The following is a 16971-nucleotide window of genomic DNA, read 5'->3' as shown; positions in this document are numbered from 1 at the left end:
ATAAAGCTTCTACAATTCAGTTATTAAGGTGACTTCTAAAATATAGAGCTAAGATACCAATCCCCCCTTTAAATACTAGAAATAATAATTCCACTATTTATATAACATTAAAAAGCTAGTCCTGTGTGATTTCTGAAAACATAAAAGTTCTGTTTGTTCAAAATATAACTGCTCATGGCAGCAAATACTGTTTTTTAAAATACTGTTGATAAGGGATGAGACCCATGCTCTGAACTTCTCAGGATGTGCATGGGAATATTTTTGTCATAAAATCAAAGGGCTGGACTAGATTTGCTAAAGTCTCTTTTACCTCTAAAATTTTATGACTCTGACTTTAAAAACAAATTACCCATGGGGAAGTAGTGTCTTTGTAACTCACTCAGAATTTTCATTGTCATTGGACAGAGACTCCTCACTGATTCACCATATTCTGGCTCAAGTCTTGTTTATAGCGTATTAGCTTTGAACAAGTCTTTTTCTTTTAAGGGTGCTCTGAAAATCTTGTAGAAGCCATAGAGAGCCTATCATGAACCATAACTGAGTTTGGAGACTGATGCTCCAAAAAGAAAAGATACTAAATGTCATGGAAAGTTAGGGAAAAACTAGGCAAAGTGCTCAGATCTCACATTTGCCATTCTGCAAAATGGTTAAAGCACTATTGTTCAACTGTGGGCAGTGATCCACCAGTAGGTCATGAAATCAACTTGGTGTGTAACAAGTAGCATTGAAAGTAAAAGTTAAAAAGAATAATTCAGAGTAGAAAAGAAAACATTTAATATATCTCCTATAGTTAGGATAAGTACTGTTTGATGACACTTATTTCAGGAGTGTATGTGTGTGTGTGTGTGTGTGTGCGCATTTCAGTGGCACGTGATTTGGGTTACCATGTACAGTGTACTTCTTCCTGTGGAGCACGTTAAAAAAAGCTTGAAAACTATTGGTTTAAATGAAAAAAGTCATTCCAAGTCCAATAAAAACAGCTATTCAAAGTCCTTTCAAATTCTGTAATTACTTCTATGAAATCCTGAAGATCTCATGAGCATCCTATGCAATCATAGCAAAGAGGTAGGGTGTAAATGGGAAGGTTTCTTTCCTCAAAGAAAAGCAGCACCAAACTCACTCATCAATTTTGAACACCAGAAGCCAAGATCACTGAACCCAAACTCCTCCATCTAATGGGTTTGATTGGAGACGGAAGCAGATCCCCACTCTGTCCCTGATGGATGGTGGATATCAGCTACACCCAAATGTGATTATATGTGAGCTCAGACAGAATATAGACCAGCCAAGGGATTCCTTAAAAACCTTTCTTATTGACATGTTATGTATACAGAAAAGTATAACTAGGAAATCTGTTTTCATCTTGAGGGAAAAAGAAAGACTTTGTAGCTTTCTTCATCTCTTCCTTCTCCTTTGGCATCTTGTATTTCTGCCTAAGAGATTTCTAAGAACCCATGGTGGCTTCTTGACGACAGGGAAACATATTATAGAAGTGAAAACACCTCGTGTAGAAATTCTTGTCTTCATCTTCGTGTATATCTTACATAACTTTTTTTCCCCTGTAATATGATTTTACTTTAATTGGTGAGTCAGTATTTCCATCTCCTTTTATTTATCAAAACACTTTTTGGGTGTTTTTAAAAAGTAAAACCTCAAAGTTAGCTCAATAACTGGACAGTCCACAGCACTTTAACATAATAAGTAATTATGCACATAAAGTACATGGAAAAATAGAAGTTTTTCATAAGGACATGGAATTTAATGATTGTGAAGTATGATAAATGCGGGACGAGACAGTTTCTTTTAAGACACATACAAAAATATATCCATTTACTGAGAGGCTGGTATATGTCAGGGACTGTTCTACATGCTACAGGAATAAATGAGACAGCGAGGAAAATCCCTGGTTTTGCAGTGCTTACGCTAGTCAGGGGAAAATGTATGAAAAAAAAATTAAATGGGTGAATAAACAGTATAATTTCAGATAGTGGCAAGTGCTTTGACAAAGAGAAAACAGGACTGACCTCATGGTAGAGCTGGGGTACAAGCTGAAATTGAAGTGGTCACTGAGGGGGTGACCTTTGAACCAGCATCTCAATGAATAAGGAGGTAGCCAATGTTTCCAGGGAGATTAAAGCAAGGAGGTGTGAGCACTGGCATTTAGTTAGCAGTACTAAAACATCTTCCAGCTTGAAAAGAAAATGAAATAGAGATGTGTTAACTGAAGAAAAGAAATCAAGAAGTAAAAGTTGTTCATATGTTATTTTAAATGGATCCATTAGGAACTAAGGGAAGGACCTCCCTTAACCTTGTTCAGGCTGTAAATAATGCCCCTGGAGTTCTGGAAATGGCTGAATAGTGCAGCTCACAACTTTGGCGGCCAAGGTAAAAAATATCATGTATCCCAAAAGGAAAATCTAGTAGATCAAGCAATCAAGAGTACCACTGATGAAATTTACAGCAATTTGTTAGGTTAGAACTTCCAACATGGCAGGAAAAGGGTACATCCACCATGCTCAGGACAGTTGGGTTATGCAAGGCTTGTTGAGCACTAAGGCCATTTACACAGACCTTTGCTATAGTCTGAGGAATAAGAGGCTCAATAATCTCAGAGGAGTATGGAAAACTTGAAGACTATTCAGAGGAAGTCAACAAAGATGATTAAGAATTGAATAATGGGGCCTCTGAGAAAAGGTATAGCCAAAATGGAATTACTTGGCTGGGATTATTTATCTTGGTGAGGGACACATCCAAGGTGTGGCTTAATATGGCTTTAAGAGTATGAAAGGTAATGGTGACTAGCTGTTCTTTATGACCTCTATGAAGAGAACAAGTTGAAATGGGAGAGCTTTTAGTTAAAGATAAGACTTTTTGGATTATAAGGTATCCAAAACAGAGCAAGTTACCTAGCAAGCATTTTAGGTCTCTTTCTTTAAACTTTAAAACAGAAGCTATTAAAGATCTTTGAACCCCTTCCACATGGATGGTTTTGGTGATCTTTGCCAAGTTCAGTGCAACATTTTGTGGGCCTATGTACACTCATGCACACTTTTTTTTTTTTCTGGGAAGAGGGTTGACAATTTGTATTAGATTAGGTTCATGCCTAAAAATTTTTAAAAGTCATTGCTTTTGAAAAACCAATTATATTCTCATTTGTTTGGATCAGTTGAAGAACACTTTGGTCTGAAAAAGGAGTGGACTAGATATCCTCTCAAGTTTGCCTACCATCTTATAAGATACTTATGAGATTTTGAGATCTGCATGGATGGCTGCTCTAAAGATTAAACATTAAAAAATTAAAGATTAAGAGACTAATGTTAGATTTTAAAAAATTACATTTAAGTGACAAATGCATTCATGAATTGTATGTGTGTGTGTGTGTGTGTATTATATATATATATATATATATATATATATATATACATAATGTATATATAGAGAGAGGAATACTTGCCATAAGACTGGAGGGTAAGTGGTACTCCTTGGGAAAAGTACCAGCTTAAAAAACATTTGCAACATACAAGCAAATGGGAGAAAGGTATTCTGTGGAATATTTAAAACATATGGTTTTTGTTTGTATTTCTTCCAAATGTTTGAGAAACGTGAACAACTTGTACCTGTATACAGTCGTGACTATGAATGCACTATTCTGTTTTAACAAAAAATGTATTTATAAGCAAGCAGTAAAACATTGAAAGAAATTATAATGTTAATAAGTAGGAGGCTATCAGGTTCCATATTAAATTTCTCATACCTAAAGCTTACTTTGCAAAGAACAGTAATTTTAACTTGATGGATTAAACAGTTTTCAATATAGTATGAATTTCAGAGATCCATAGGAAGTGATGTAATAAAAGTCCTAATCAATTGGGCATATAGATAGCTTGCACACACAACCACTTCCTGTGAATTGTACAAAGAGGCAAAATTGCAGTATTAGTGAAATAGGTGAAACACAAAATTCTATTTTGTTCTTACCTCCATGTTGGAAGCATTAATGAAAGAAAGTTTAGGAGCCCTGGAAAGCTTGTGTGTATCTTTGAGTACACAGATATGTAAATGTGGTTGATTTTGTGTTAAGTTTGACATCATTTACCTTATTTGATCATAAATATCAATTTCCATCAAATTTCAATTTTGTGTGGGGTAATTATTTAATAAAACACAGTGAAATCTTAAGTTCTCATTCGTTCTGGCTCCATTTATTTAAAAAGGAAGGGAAAAAGTACAAGGTAGTTGAAAAACTGAGAACCAGAGATAATGAGAGATAAAATAGGATTAGAGCATTTTTTTCTCTGGATTCCTGGCCTGAGGCACAAAATGCAAGCCTGAGTTATCACTGAGAGAGATAGGTATGTATATTCCTGGGACGTATTTGGGACGCTTACATCAGATCACTGGTCTCCATTTTTACAGGCTTGAAGAATTGCATGCAGTGAAATGACAACTTCAGATACAGTAAATTAATAACACATGGAGCTGAAACTTGTAAGGTTTCTTTTCCCGGGAAGCTAGATAAACAAATATATTTACACAAGAGCTGTTTGAGTCATACAAATTTTAAGCTAGTACTTATGTAAGTGGCAATAGCTTTTCTGAAAGTTGCTCAAATCATAGTTTCAGTAATGTAATTACTGTTTTCTTTCCATTCATGTCACCATAAAGGAGATATACATCAAGAACCTCACTTAGATAGGTAGAGCTGCACTTCATTTTCCAGGTGTAAAATCAAAGGGAAAATACAAACATGAAATCATCTCTGAACCGATAATGAGGTAGATTAAATATATACACACACATATATATACACAGCATATAATGACACCAGGTTATTATATGTGGTTCTCCTACCATAAAAATCGATGTATGAGTTTGATCTTCATATTGAGTAGGCATGAAGGTACCCAAAGTCTTTCCAGGGAATATTTAAACATGATTAAGAGGAAGAATGTCCATATTCTCAACTTCTGTATACTTTTTCCTAAAACTGAATATGGGAAAATACACATACAGTTATGGTGTTCTAATAGCCTCCTATCCCAGTTCCCCATTTTAAAGCACATTTGACTTTTCAAAAGTACCTGAAACTTACACTGGTATGTTACCCCAGGGTATAAAAATAGGAGCACCAAACAAAAGAATGATTCAAAATATTGGCTTCAGTGAAACCTCCTTTAATGAAAGTACCAAAAACCCACACTTAGAGTCCGTGTCTTTCCCTGTTCTGTGCAGTTTTCTGCAAAGACAAAGTTTTAAAAAATGATATTTTGGTCAATGCTAAGCTATTTTGAATACAGCTGTATTATATAGTGGGCAATGGGAATCATGAAAATTTTCATTTAACCATATTGCCTCTTCCATTCTTCAACTATTGTCAAAGAATAAATCACTTCAGAGGGCACTGAGTGAGAGCAAAGCAAAGAGAGTTTGGTAAGTTATATCATAGGGGCATCAACTTTTATCCAGGTCGCAGGAAATACTTCATGGTGTGTTTGTTCGTATGTATGTATGTATGTATATATGTATGGATATATGGATAAGCGAATGAATGAATCTTCTTAGGATTAAAAAGTGATATGGTTTTCACGTAGCTAAGTATTAACAAACACATCCATTTCCACTAAAAAATGAAGTCAGACTTTCTCTGGCTGCTTTTAATGATTAAGTTATATGGCACATATTTTCCCATTAACTGAGTTAAATTTGTAGCTACAAATGTGGTTTGGTTTCTTTGGTTCTTATTTTAAATTATAGATGTATAATTTATATACAGTAAAGCCTATCCATTTTAGGTACACAATTCTGTTAGTTTTGACATATATAAGTTGTGTAACCAGGATGAAAATCAAGACACAGAATTATTTCCATCACCTCATAATGTTCTGTTATGTCCCTTTGTAGTTAATCCTCTCCCCTTTTAATCACTGAATATACATCTATTTTATGGATCTATGACAATTTGTTAATTCATTAACTGCTTGATGGACATTTGGGTTGTTTCCAGTTTTGATTGATAATAAAGCTGCAACAAACATTCCTATATATATAATTGCCTGGATATATATTGCCTGGATATATATTTTTATTTCTCTTATAAATACCTAGGAATGGGAGTAGTGAGTTTTATGGTTGTTTTTTTTTTTTTAACGTTTATTTATTTTTGAGACAGAGAGAGACAGAGCATGAACGGGGGAGGGGCAGAGAGGGAGGGAGACACAGAATCAGAAGCAGGCTCCAGGCTCAGAGCCATCAGCCCAGAGCCCGAGGCGGGGCTGGAACTCATGGACCGAGATCGTGATCTGAGCTGAAGTCGGAGACTTAACGACTGAGCCACACAGGCGCCCCTATGGTTAAGTGTTTTTTAACTTAATGTAAGCAACTGCCAAACTGTTCTCCAAAGTGCCCATCCCATTTCACATTCCCACAATAGTGTAAGAGAGTTTCAGTTTCTCTGCACTCTTGACAGCACTTGACATTGTCAGTTTTTAAAATGTTTGCCATTCTACTGGGTCTGAAGTAGTGTATCAGTGTGGTTTTACTAATGATGTTGAACATCTTTTCATGTGCCAATTTGCCACCTGTATTTATTCTCTGGCAGAGTGTTTGTTTAGATCTTTTGTCCAATTTTTATTGGGTTGTTATTTTCTTCTTTTTAAAATGTTTTTATTGTTTATTTTTGAGAGAGAGAGACAGAGTGTGAGCAGTGGAGGGGCAGAGAGAGAGAGAGACAGAATCAGAAGTTAGCTCCGGGCTCCAAGCTGTCAGCACAGAGCCCGACGTGGGGCTTGAACTCACAAACTATCAGATCATGACCTGAGCTGAAGTCAGACGCTTAACTGACTGAGCCACTCAGGTGCCCCAAGCGTTGTTGTTTTCTTATTACTGAGTTCTGAGAGGTCCTCATATATTCTCACATATACAAGTCCTGTATCAGATATATGTTTTGCAACCATAAGGTTTTGACAATAATATATTTAAAACATGGGATGTGATAATACCATTTTTTCAAAATGTATTATACTAGCAAAGCTACATTAAATTAACGATATTTTAATTTTCCTAATTCTTCCTGAATATATTAAGTTAAACAAGGTGCCTCTAAGAAAAAGAGCAACAGGTATGATTAGTAATCATTGGATAAGTATTGTTAAAGCAGAAACTGAGAAGGTAAATGGCTCTAGTGTTATAAATTATTTTGCCAGTCAAACCATTTATAATTCTTTGCTTTTAAATGATATAATTGAATTGTCATCTAATAAAATATTAAATATAAGTTTTGATGGTTAATTATTAAGTGATTTCTGGCATCTAATTCAGAAGGAGTTCAAAGAATTGAGTCACATTATTTACAAAATTCCTTCAACTCTCAAATTCATTCCTTTTGTGTAATCAGTGTTCTTTAGTGCTTATGTGAATAAATGTGAGTATTAGAAATAGGATTAATGAGTAACCCCATCTGATTCTAGCAATAAATGATACTTATCTGCTGATAGATGAACTATTCTGGAAAAGAAAAAGCTCCATATATCCCATTTAGAGCAGTATTTTCAATAAAACATATTACTTATCAAAATTTGTATTATTTGTGTTATTGTTGGATTACTGTTAATGGAAATAATATCATTGCCCAGAAAAAGCTTTTTTAAGAGATTTGTGAACATAGAAAATTTAACAAAAACTAAATTTCATTTTATATACATATTTCTGTTTTTGTAGCACATGTGATTATTGGTGATCATTAGTTCTTTTTCATTTTTTAGAAAGAGGAAAACTTTCAATCATTAAATATACTACATTAGGGTAATATGAGCTGAAAGAGAAAGAGAATGAAATAAATGGCCAGTATATATTTTTAATGGGCAGTTATGAGTCTAATTGGTATAGTACTAAGATTCCAGTAGAAACATCTAGAATTGTCAATATTTGTAATCCTCCAGATACCATAACTTTTGCAACTGTTTTACCTTCTGATGACAACTTTTAAATAATAACTTCAAAATGTGCCCGTGGTAGGTAATTTTTCTAAATTCTTTTAGGTAGTTGGAAATTAAAAATTTTGAAAGATAGGTCATGACCTTTATAATTCTTTCCCTTTTCTCCCTGGCCGTTGTGACATTTGGCCCTGGTCTCATTGTTCTAGTTTTCAAGCTTCTCAGTTTGCGATTACAATAGCAATAATTTTCCCTGGACACTGAGCGGATGACTAGCTCATTCAGTGCCCTGTGTCCTTCCCACATTGGCTGACAGCAGAGCCTTAACTGTCCATGCCAAGCTCCTTTCTCCAGGGCTCAGTCTTGACATTCTTCCTGAGCAGCTCAACAAAAGCATCATAAAAGAACAAAACAGCCAGAGTGATTCTTAACTGGGTATTCAGAAATTTATAAAAGGATTTATTATTGAGGCTTCGGGTTTTGTTTATTAATCGACTTTGGTTCTCTCTTGTTTTCTGGTCAAACGCTTTGTGTATATGGGAGAGAGGGAAGAAGGGAGGGAGAGAGGAGGAGGAAGGGAGAGAGAGAACGAGACAGAGACAGAGGGAGAGTAAAGCCTCTTGTTTTGCCGGAGTCCTGAAAAGTGTTTTCCAACATTTTCAAAGCTTTGTAGATTGAAACCTATAAACCAGACTGAACTGCTCACCTCCCACAAGTGCAAAGCCATGTGTACCTGACACCTGCCATTTTTTACACATCAAAGTTTGGGCTCTTCTGCATTTAAAGGGCTCCTGTCATCAGGCCCCTGAGGGGCACACATGTAGATAAAGGAAGCCCACCCATTTGGCAGAGAGGTGTGTCAGACTCTGAGGAGGAAGGTGCCCTCTTTCAAGAAGGGATGTACAGAAAGACATTCAGAGAACTCCACGAGAGCACATCCACCGTGTGTGCTGCTAAGCCCCCACGCACACACTTAAAATTGTGGGACATTTTGTTTCACATCAGGTGAAACAAACAGCCCGATTCCCCTGTTAATGATTCTTGGGACAACGCCATTGCTTTTCTTGCTTTTAAATACTGAGCTGAGGTCTGTGTGGCGTCTCCCTCCCTCCTCTCCTCCCCATAGGTTTGGCACTCATTTTCCCCATTATTTCAATGACTAATGACACCAAGGGCATGACGCCAATCCTACCAGCGCTTTACACTTTCCCCTTTCTACAAAATAAAGGAGAACCAAACCAAACAGGCTAGGGCACTCGGCTTTGGGGATTGTGACTAATTTCTCAGCTCTCTTTGCTCTGTCGTAAAATGCTGGCTGTCATTCGACGTTTGGCTTTTTTTCACAGAGCCCTTGAGCAAACTTTATTTACAGTGCATGCTGACTTTTATTACTACATAATACAGAAAATATTTGCTTCATTATGAAGCCAACTGAATATTTATTTTGATTTTTGTTGCTTGCGGTAAACAGAGTTCAAAATACTCTCCACTACCATTGTTCCAAACTGGGCAAAAACTATGTAAACAATCAGCATAGTGATTGTGTGGCCCAGACTCTGTGATTGTCCCACCTCCCTTTCCAGAAAAAGGAAAGTTTTGATCTAAAAAAAAAAAAAAAGTGTTTATGTTAATTTTAAATTTTAAAGCAACCTTTGCCCCTCAAGACTGTCTTTAGTCCATCCTGGTGGTTGCCTTTTATAGGAAGTCACCTCACAATGAAGTCTTTTCAAGGCACTTTTAACTAAGCCTTCTTTTTGGATAAAGTCCAAGGTAGGCCTGATTCTAAGACAAACATTATTGCCCCAAACATCAAGAGTGCTATTTTTTAGATGACATAGGTAAGAACGTGAGTGTTGGAAATATATGTCTGTACCCAAATGCATTTTGTCTATATTTAGATATATGATACTGGCTTTGCTGATTCCATTCAGTTCCAGTTCCGACCTGTCTAGTGTACCTCAATTGGCTTTGAACGATTGTCCAGACTTGAAATGGACCCATTTGGCCTCCTATATGGTCTAGTCCCTTCATATCCACATTATGATAAACATGGCAGTCCAGACTGGCTGCATCTGCTTCCTTGTTCTTTGACTTTTTATGATTAATTCTTTTTGTAATTTGGTAGACTTTTGAATGGCTTTAAGTCCTACTTATAAACTCCATACCAGTTTACTTTTGCATCTTAAAGAAAAAATAAATCCAGGGTAGCCGAACATTTTTAGTTCATATCTTTAAATGCTGAGAGAATCATATATGCTAGCATGAATCCAGACTAATATTTATGTCAACATTTTTTCCAACCCTGGATATACCTTCCCACTGAGAATTTGGGAGTGAGATTTAGTTTCTGTCTTACACTTAAGCCCACATCTAGAGTTTCTGAAACTTCCATCTTAACAGATCACTTTGGAGTTGCTTTTTCCTTTCTGTGCTTTATAGGACATTTATAAAACTTCTGCCTTCTTGCTGGAGGTGCTCACACAATTGGGCCAATGTGAATGTTGTACAATAAAAGAAAAACCTTGTGCTCTGGGATCAGATCTGGAATCAAACCTTGGCTCTATCACCTCCTGGATGTATGACCTTGAGCAAGTTACTAATCTTCCCAAACCGTATTTTCTTCTTTAAAATAAGGAATATAATACCTATATCACAAGATTACTATAAAGATTAAACATAATAATGTCTGAAAAGCATTTGACACAGTATTATGTGTAGAGTAAGCATTGGCTCATAGAAAATTGTTCTGTTTATTCTAATAAGAGTAACTTTTTAAAAATATAGGTTTTGAAAAAATTTGGATTTTCTACATACATGCAAATAAAGGTCAACAAAAGATGTTTTATAAAACTTCGCCCAGGTGAAAAATTTTTAGGACATCCAAGTAGGGCGTCAAATACTTTCAGTATTTTTGTATATGAGTCTTAGCTAGTATTTGCTTCTTTGGTATCATCTGGTAAAATGTGTTGTTAGAAAATCTCTTAAATCTTCAGTTTCCCCATCAATAAAATGGAATGACAAAACTTTGAAAAGTTAGAATAAAGCAAATACTAAAGATACCATTATCTGCCCATTTTGTAAATAATGGGATGTTGAAGAACTATTTTACATATACTGTGATTAAAATATGTGCCACAAGGTTATAACTTTTATATTTAGGAATGTAGATAAACAATGAGGATTTCATCTTATCAAGTCCAACATTCAATTTATTTTTGCATGCTTGAGAAGCATGGTCAAAACCTTTGTTATTGATGAACTTCTTTCTTTCTTTTTTCTGAAGATAAAACATATATTTGATGCATAATGGTAGTGATAGATTGGTGAACTTTGGAACCAAAGTTTGTTTTTAGACACCATCAAACCGAGCTGGTGAAGAGAGAGTCTGGTTATCACTATCAGAATAATCCCATAAGAACTGCAATCTTGACAAGGAACCAACCCTACCATGGAAAATAAGTCCATACATTTAGTTTATTGAAGAATAGCACAGGGTTTAAGAATTTGAACTTTGGAATCTAAGTGACTGGGTGTGAATCCTGGATCTAGAACATTCTACTTGACTTTAGGCAAGTTACCTGAACTCTATGGATTTCAGTTTCCTCACCTATGAAATGAGGTTAATCGTAGTACCTACCCTACTGAATTATTTTGAAAAATTATATAAGCCTAGTAAATAAGCCTTCCCTGTAGAGAAGTACCTGGAATAAAGAAAGGGCTTGCTAACATTAGTGGTTGCTGATATTATTAGTATCTTGGTAAATCTGCAGACTTTTTCCTTAATCAGTAAGGGGCATAACATTAATATGGCATTTTTTCATTTAGGTGAAAATTTGAAGGATATTTGTCTATCCTTATGCCTGTGGACACCACTTGGCCCTCACTCATGCTACTATTATCAACTGCATCTGTTCTCCTTTTGCCAGATATTTAAGGTAAAACAAGATATAACCTTGTCCTCAAGAAGTGAATATTCTTTCAATGGAGAAAAGGGATGCACAGGTGAAATACTGGGAATCTTCTTGAAACCTAATCCTTAAAGCTTGTTTTTCTGTATTTTAAGGCTAAAATTCAACATAGTGAAGACTGGTAGAATTTTACATACACATAATATGAATTTTTTCCTTTTGTTTGCATTTAAGTCAATGTTGGAGGAGCATGGATTTTGGAATCTGAAAGACCTGAGTTCAAATCCCATCTCCACCATTTAGTAGCTGCATGAATTTGGGCAAGTTCATTAGTCATTCTGAGCTCCAATTTCCTCATCTGCAAATGGAAAATATTACCCGTTAGCTCAAAAAAATCAGTGGGAGGATGAAAAGAAATGGCATTTACAAAGCATCCAACACAGTGCCTGACTCTTAGTCGGTTCTCCATAATTTTTCTTCTCTCATTAACTGCAATCAAATAAGAAAATGAACATTCTAAAAATTCTCTAAAACCAAGAAGCCATTCTCATGTTTTCTTGATTCCATGGCAAACCCCTATAAGCTTTCTTTTTTTTTTTTTTTTAAATAAAGTTGATTTATTTATTTTTGGGAGAGAGAGAGAGAGAGAGAGAGAGCAAGTGGGGTAGGAGCAGAGAGAGAATCCCAATCAGGCTCCACACTGTCTGTGCAGAGTCTGATATGGGGCTCAAACTCAAGAACCATTAGATCATGACCTGAGTTGAAGTCAGACCCTTAACCGACTGAGCAACCCAGGCGCTGCCCCCACCCCCACCCCGCCCCATAAGCTTTCTTTAGTTCATTTTTACCTACATAGGAAATGGCTTCCAGGTATTGTTCCACAAGAACACTATCAAATCTATAGTAGATGCTACCCAATTGTTCTTATTTAAATTTGAAAATAATCTACATCTGTGTCATCAGAACACAAAATGATCTCCCTTTTGCAGCTATTTATTTCTACTCCACACTTAATCAATGAATAGAAAGTTTGCTGCTTTATACTTTAGTTCCATTTTTGCTCGTGGCATACAGAGACAATCTATTCAAATAAATTCTGGCAATGTTTAAAAATCCATACACAGAGATAGCCCTAGCTTTTCCCTCTAAGATGGGAGTTCCCCCTCTGATGATATGAAGCTGTAAGCCATGCACACTGAATCTATGAATTGGACCGCAAGTATACAGCAGCTCTTTCCATACCTTATCAAGAAATGAAAAATCAGTACACACCTAGCCTGAAGATCTTCAAATTAACCAGACCTTTGATTCACTCCAAACTGATTTATGAAGTAATTTGCTCTCCTATAATCTCCAGCCTTCATTTGCTTACATACCATCCCTCCAGCCCACCTTACAACTTCTACCTACTTATAACCTCTGTTGCTGATTATGGAACCAAAGATAAAACCCTGGAAAGACTACCTCGCTGGCTTTGCCTGTCAATTTACTTCTAAGAAGAGTCAGTTTTCTTTTGCAGATAATTGTTTAACATTTCTGGAAGCACTGGTGTTCATTACACATGAAGGAGAAAGACAAAATTAATGCACGCTCAGCTAGATCATAAAAGGTTGTCAGCTCATCAATGACTTCCTATGATGTCATCAGCAACAGTTAAGCTCCAAAGAAACTAAAGATGAAATTACAACTTTGGTATTGACTCAGTTATGTGGCCTCGCGTGTAGAGCAGAGCGGACTTTACTATATGTTTCCTTATCCCTATAAAATACATCAAAGGCCAGATTTTCAAAGCATGGCTGGTCATTTGGAAAGAGGTATATCCAGGCCCCCAAAGCCTTCATTTTAAGCAGATGGCAGTGGGAATGGTGAGGTTAGATATTGCAAGCACAGGCATGTCAAGGCATTAACACCAGCCCTCACTAAGGAGGGGCTAGCATGCAGGGCACTGGAACCACCTTTCAGTTCTATAAAACCAGGTATTGTGCTGACTTGTGGCAGGTAGCAGAAGGCCTAGTACAAACTCATTTCCTATTTGCTTTTCCCTGGCCCTATGCTCCCCTGGCGGACATCACCAACCAAACGACTGGCGCGCCACTAGGTGGCGCTGTCTTGTACTACCAAATTTATATGTGATGGCAAAGCCACCTGTCCGGAGCTCCATATTATTAAAAAGTTTAAAGGGAAAAAAATAAAGTATCAGGTTCTCCTCCTTATCACAGCAGCTGGAGGTAAATTATTAAACCCGTTTTGAAATCCTGTAGTTAGGCTCTTCCTCTGAGATTGTAAAAACAAATATCTAGCATAATTGAAAGAATTAACATATATAAAAAAAAATGATAATTGAGAATTGTTCTTCCTTTCGGGAGTCCACAAAACACACATTCCACCGAGCTGCTAATGTCTAGGCTCATTTGAAAAGACAGTGTCTCCCAATTTGGAATTTTAATAACTCCTTTTGAAAATCTCCATAGAAGATATCACTTAAATCTTTAATAATCACTTGGCAAAATTTCAAGGAATGGAAAGTTATATTCATTTTCTCTCACTCGTGTTGTCCTCAAACTTTGGAAAACTTACTACAGGAATATGCAAGTGTGGAGTGTGCAGATTAAAATGCACATTTATTACCATCCTAACAGGTATAATGTTCTCGGCAAAACAAACCAAGCTCTTGGATACAATGGTTCTTTTAGAATAAGACTCTAGCTTATGTCTTCAGAAGATATTTTGAGTCCTATTGTGTGAAAGGTGTTAATGAAAAGCCAGCAGCTTTTTTCCTATAGCTAAAACTTTATTCATGATTGGTGTGTAGATTAGCATACTATCCATTATTGTCCAGCCATTCCAAAGTAGCCACCTACTGTATTCAGGGCCTTTTGGCATCAAAATTTATTATTGTGTTTTTTTTTTCCTTTTACAGATTTGTATACTTGTGTAGCACCAAAACTTTCGTTAAAAATTGAACTGAGGGCCTTTTGTTCCAGGTAACATAGCTCGGAACTTTACGTTCAACCATTTGGAGAAACTGTATTTCAAAACGTTATCCCTCCCAGGCTGAGAGCATTACATTTTAAGCCTCCAGGGACACACATATCTCAAGGTTTTTGTCTCCTTAGCATTTCCTATTATAGGAAAAAAAATGGATTCCTTTCACGAACCCAGCAGGTCTTTGAAGAGGCATCATGCCATTCTTCATCTTCTGACATTACACATGAGGCTTTAGCTTTGTTTGTATTTTCTGTGGTGAATTCTTTTCCTTCTCGTTCCTGTCCATGGTGAATTTCCCAGATCTTCCTTTCCATCCCCGACAGAAAGAAAACACTGCATCTGAAATCCCGTCTTATTTTAAAACTGATTAGAAGTAAGACGTGTATAGCAGCCTTGTGACTAAGAACTAATAAGTGCCAGCTCACACAAATCTCTCACTAGGCTGGATTTCTCTAGTTTCAGCTATTAGAGAAATGGAGGGAGTGACCACTTTCCCTTTTTTTCTTAAATGGAGAATACACATACTATAAAATCCACTGCACAATTCAGTAGTTTTGACTATGTTCACAGAGTTTTGCAACCATCACCACCTTGAATTCCAGAACATTTCCATCACCCCCCAAAAAAGCCTCAGATAAGTGAACTCCCCATTCCTTCCACCTCCCACCTCCTTCCAACCTTTAATCCACTTTTTGTCTCTATGAATTTGCCTGTTGTGGACATGCAACATAAATAGAATCACATACTATGTTGCCTTTTATGCCTGGTTTGTTTCACTTAGCATGTTTTCAGGGTTCACCTATTCTGTAGCACAATCAACACTTCAGTGTTGTCCCCTTTAGGACTAAATAATATTTCAACATATTCATTTCTAATTGATCATGATAAATTATTGTCCATCATGGTTGAGTAGCTAATTTGGGTCTTTGTTGAATTATAAAACTAAAATATTTATAAATAAATATTTATAAAGCTATAAATTTTTTAATTTTTTAAATTTTTAAAAATATTTATTTTTGACAGAGAGAGTCAGAAACAGAGCATGAGTGGGGGAGGGACAGAGGGAGAGGGAGACACAGAATCTGAAACAGGCTCCAGGCTCTGAGCTGTCAGCACAGAGCCCGACACGTGGCTCCAACTCACAAACCGTGAGCTCATGACCTGAGCCGAAGTCAGACGCTCAACCAACTGGGCCACCCAGGCGCCCCTCAAATAGGTTTTGACGTCAAGAAATTCCTGGTATTCTTGGTAAATAAAATTCCTGGTAAATAAAAATAAAACAAAATTCTTTTGATTTTCTCCTGTTTTCATGTCTCAATAGTGATTACTGGAAAAGATTTTAAAATATGATCATCTCTTCAAGTGGTATGAATAATACAATTTTTGGGACAATATTAAGGAAAGCCTACATATAAAATAAGAATGAAACATTTGGCTTTGAAATCAAGAGATATATATCTGAAACAGTCTATTGTTTATGAATATAAAATGTCACTTTCATTTATCCAAAAATGTAACTGAGAACGTTCTTTTGTGTGTGAAGTAAGCCTGTTGGACTGATAACTGTATCCTAATTCTTAGTGTGGTGCTGGCCCATAGTAGGCATTTGCTGAATACACTGATGGGTGGATAGATGGTAATGATTCAAAAATCAAACTATATCAAGGGGCATCTGGGTGGCTCAGTCGGTGAAGCATCTGACTTCAGCTAAGGTCATGATCCCACGGTTCATGGGTTCGAGCCCTGCATCAGGCTCTGTGCTGACAGCTCGGAGCCTGGAGCCTGCTTTGGATTCTGTGTCTCCCTCTCTCTCTGTTCCTCCCCTGTTTGCACGCGCTCTCTCAAAATAAATAAATAAATAAATAAATAAATAAATAAATAAATAAAATAATTTAAAAATCAAACTATATTCTTTTCCAGCACCAAGGAATCTTTAGTGCTGATATGGGATACATTCCATCATGACTTAAACATTTATTTTAACTAATACCATACATGAAATATGAAGCTAAAGGATGTATATGAAACACGTATATGTTAACTCTTATGCCTTCGGAAGGAAAGACCCAAGTATTAATCAGCAAAAGTTATATAAATTATATATGGTAACATATGTATATACATGTATATGTGTGTGTCCTTTG

At 36.2% G+C, this 16971-nt stretch overlaps 1 protein-coding gene across 1 annotated transcript in view; it reads right to left on the bottom strand.

The window, feature by feature from the left end:
* ADAMTSL1 (ADAMTS like 1) overlaps window positions 1-15141 on the bottom strand; it is a 405773-nt gene extending 390632 nt beyond the window's left edge. The window contains exon 1 of the mRNA XM_049627010.1: window positions 14998-15141. Within this exon, the coding sequence (XP_049482967.1) occupies window positions 14998-15141 (144 nt within the window). The remainder of the gene's footprint in view (window positions 1-14997) is intronic.
* Between the last annotated feature and the right edge of the window lie 1830 nt (window positions 15142-16971).

The sequence above is a fragment of the Panthera uncia genome, chromosome D4, assembly GCF_023721935.1.
Source record: "Panthera uncia isolate 11264 chromosome D4, Puncia_PCG_1.0, whole genome shotgun sequence".
Classification (NCBI taxonomy): Eukaryota; Metazoa; Chordata; class Mammalia; order Carnivora; family Felidae; genus Panthera; species Panthera uncia.
This window is presented reverse-complemented; position numbering and strand designations above follow the sequence as displayed.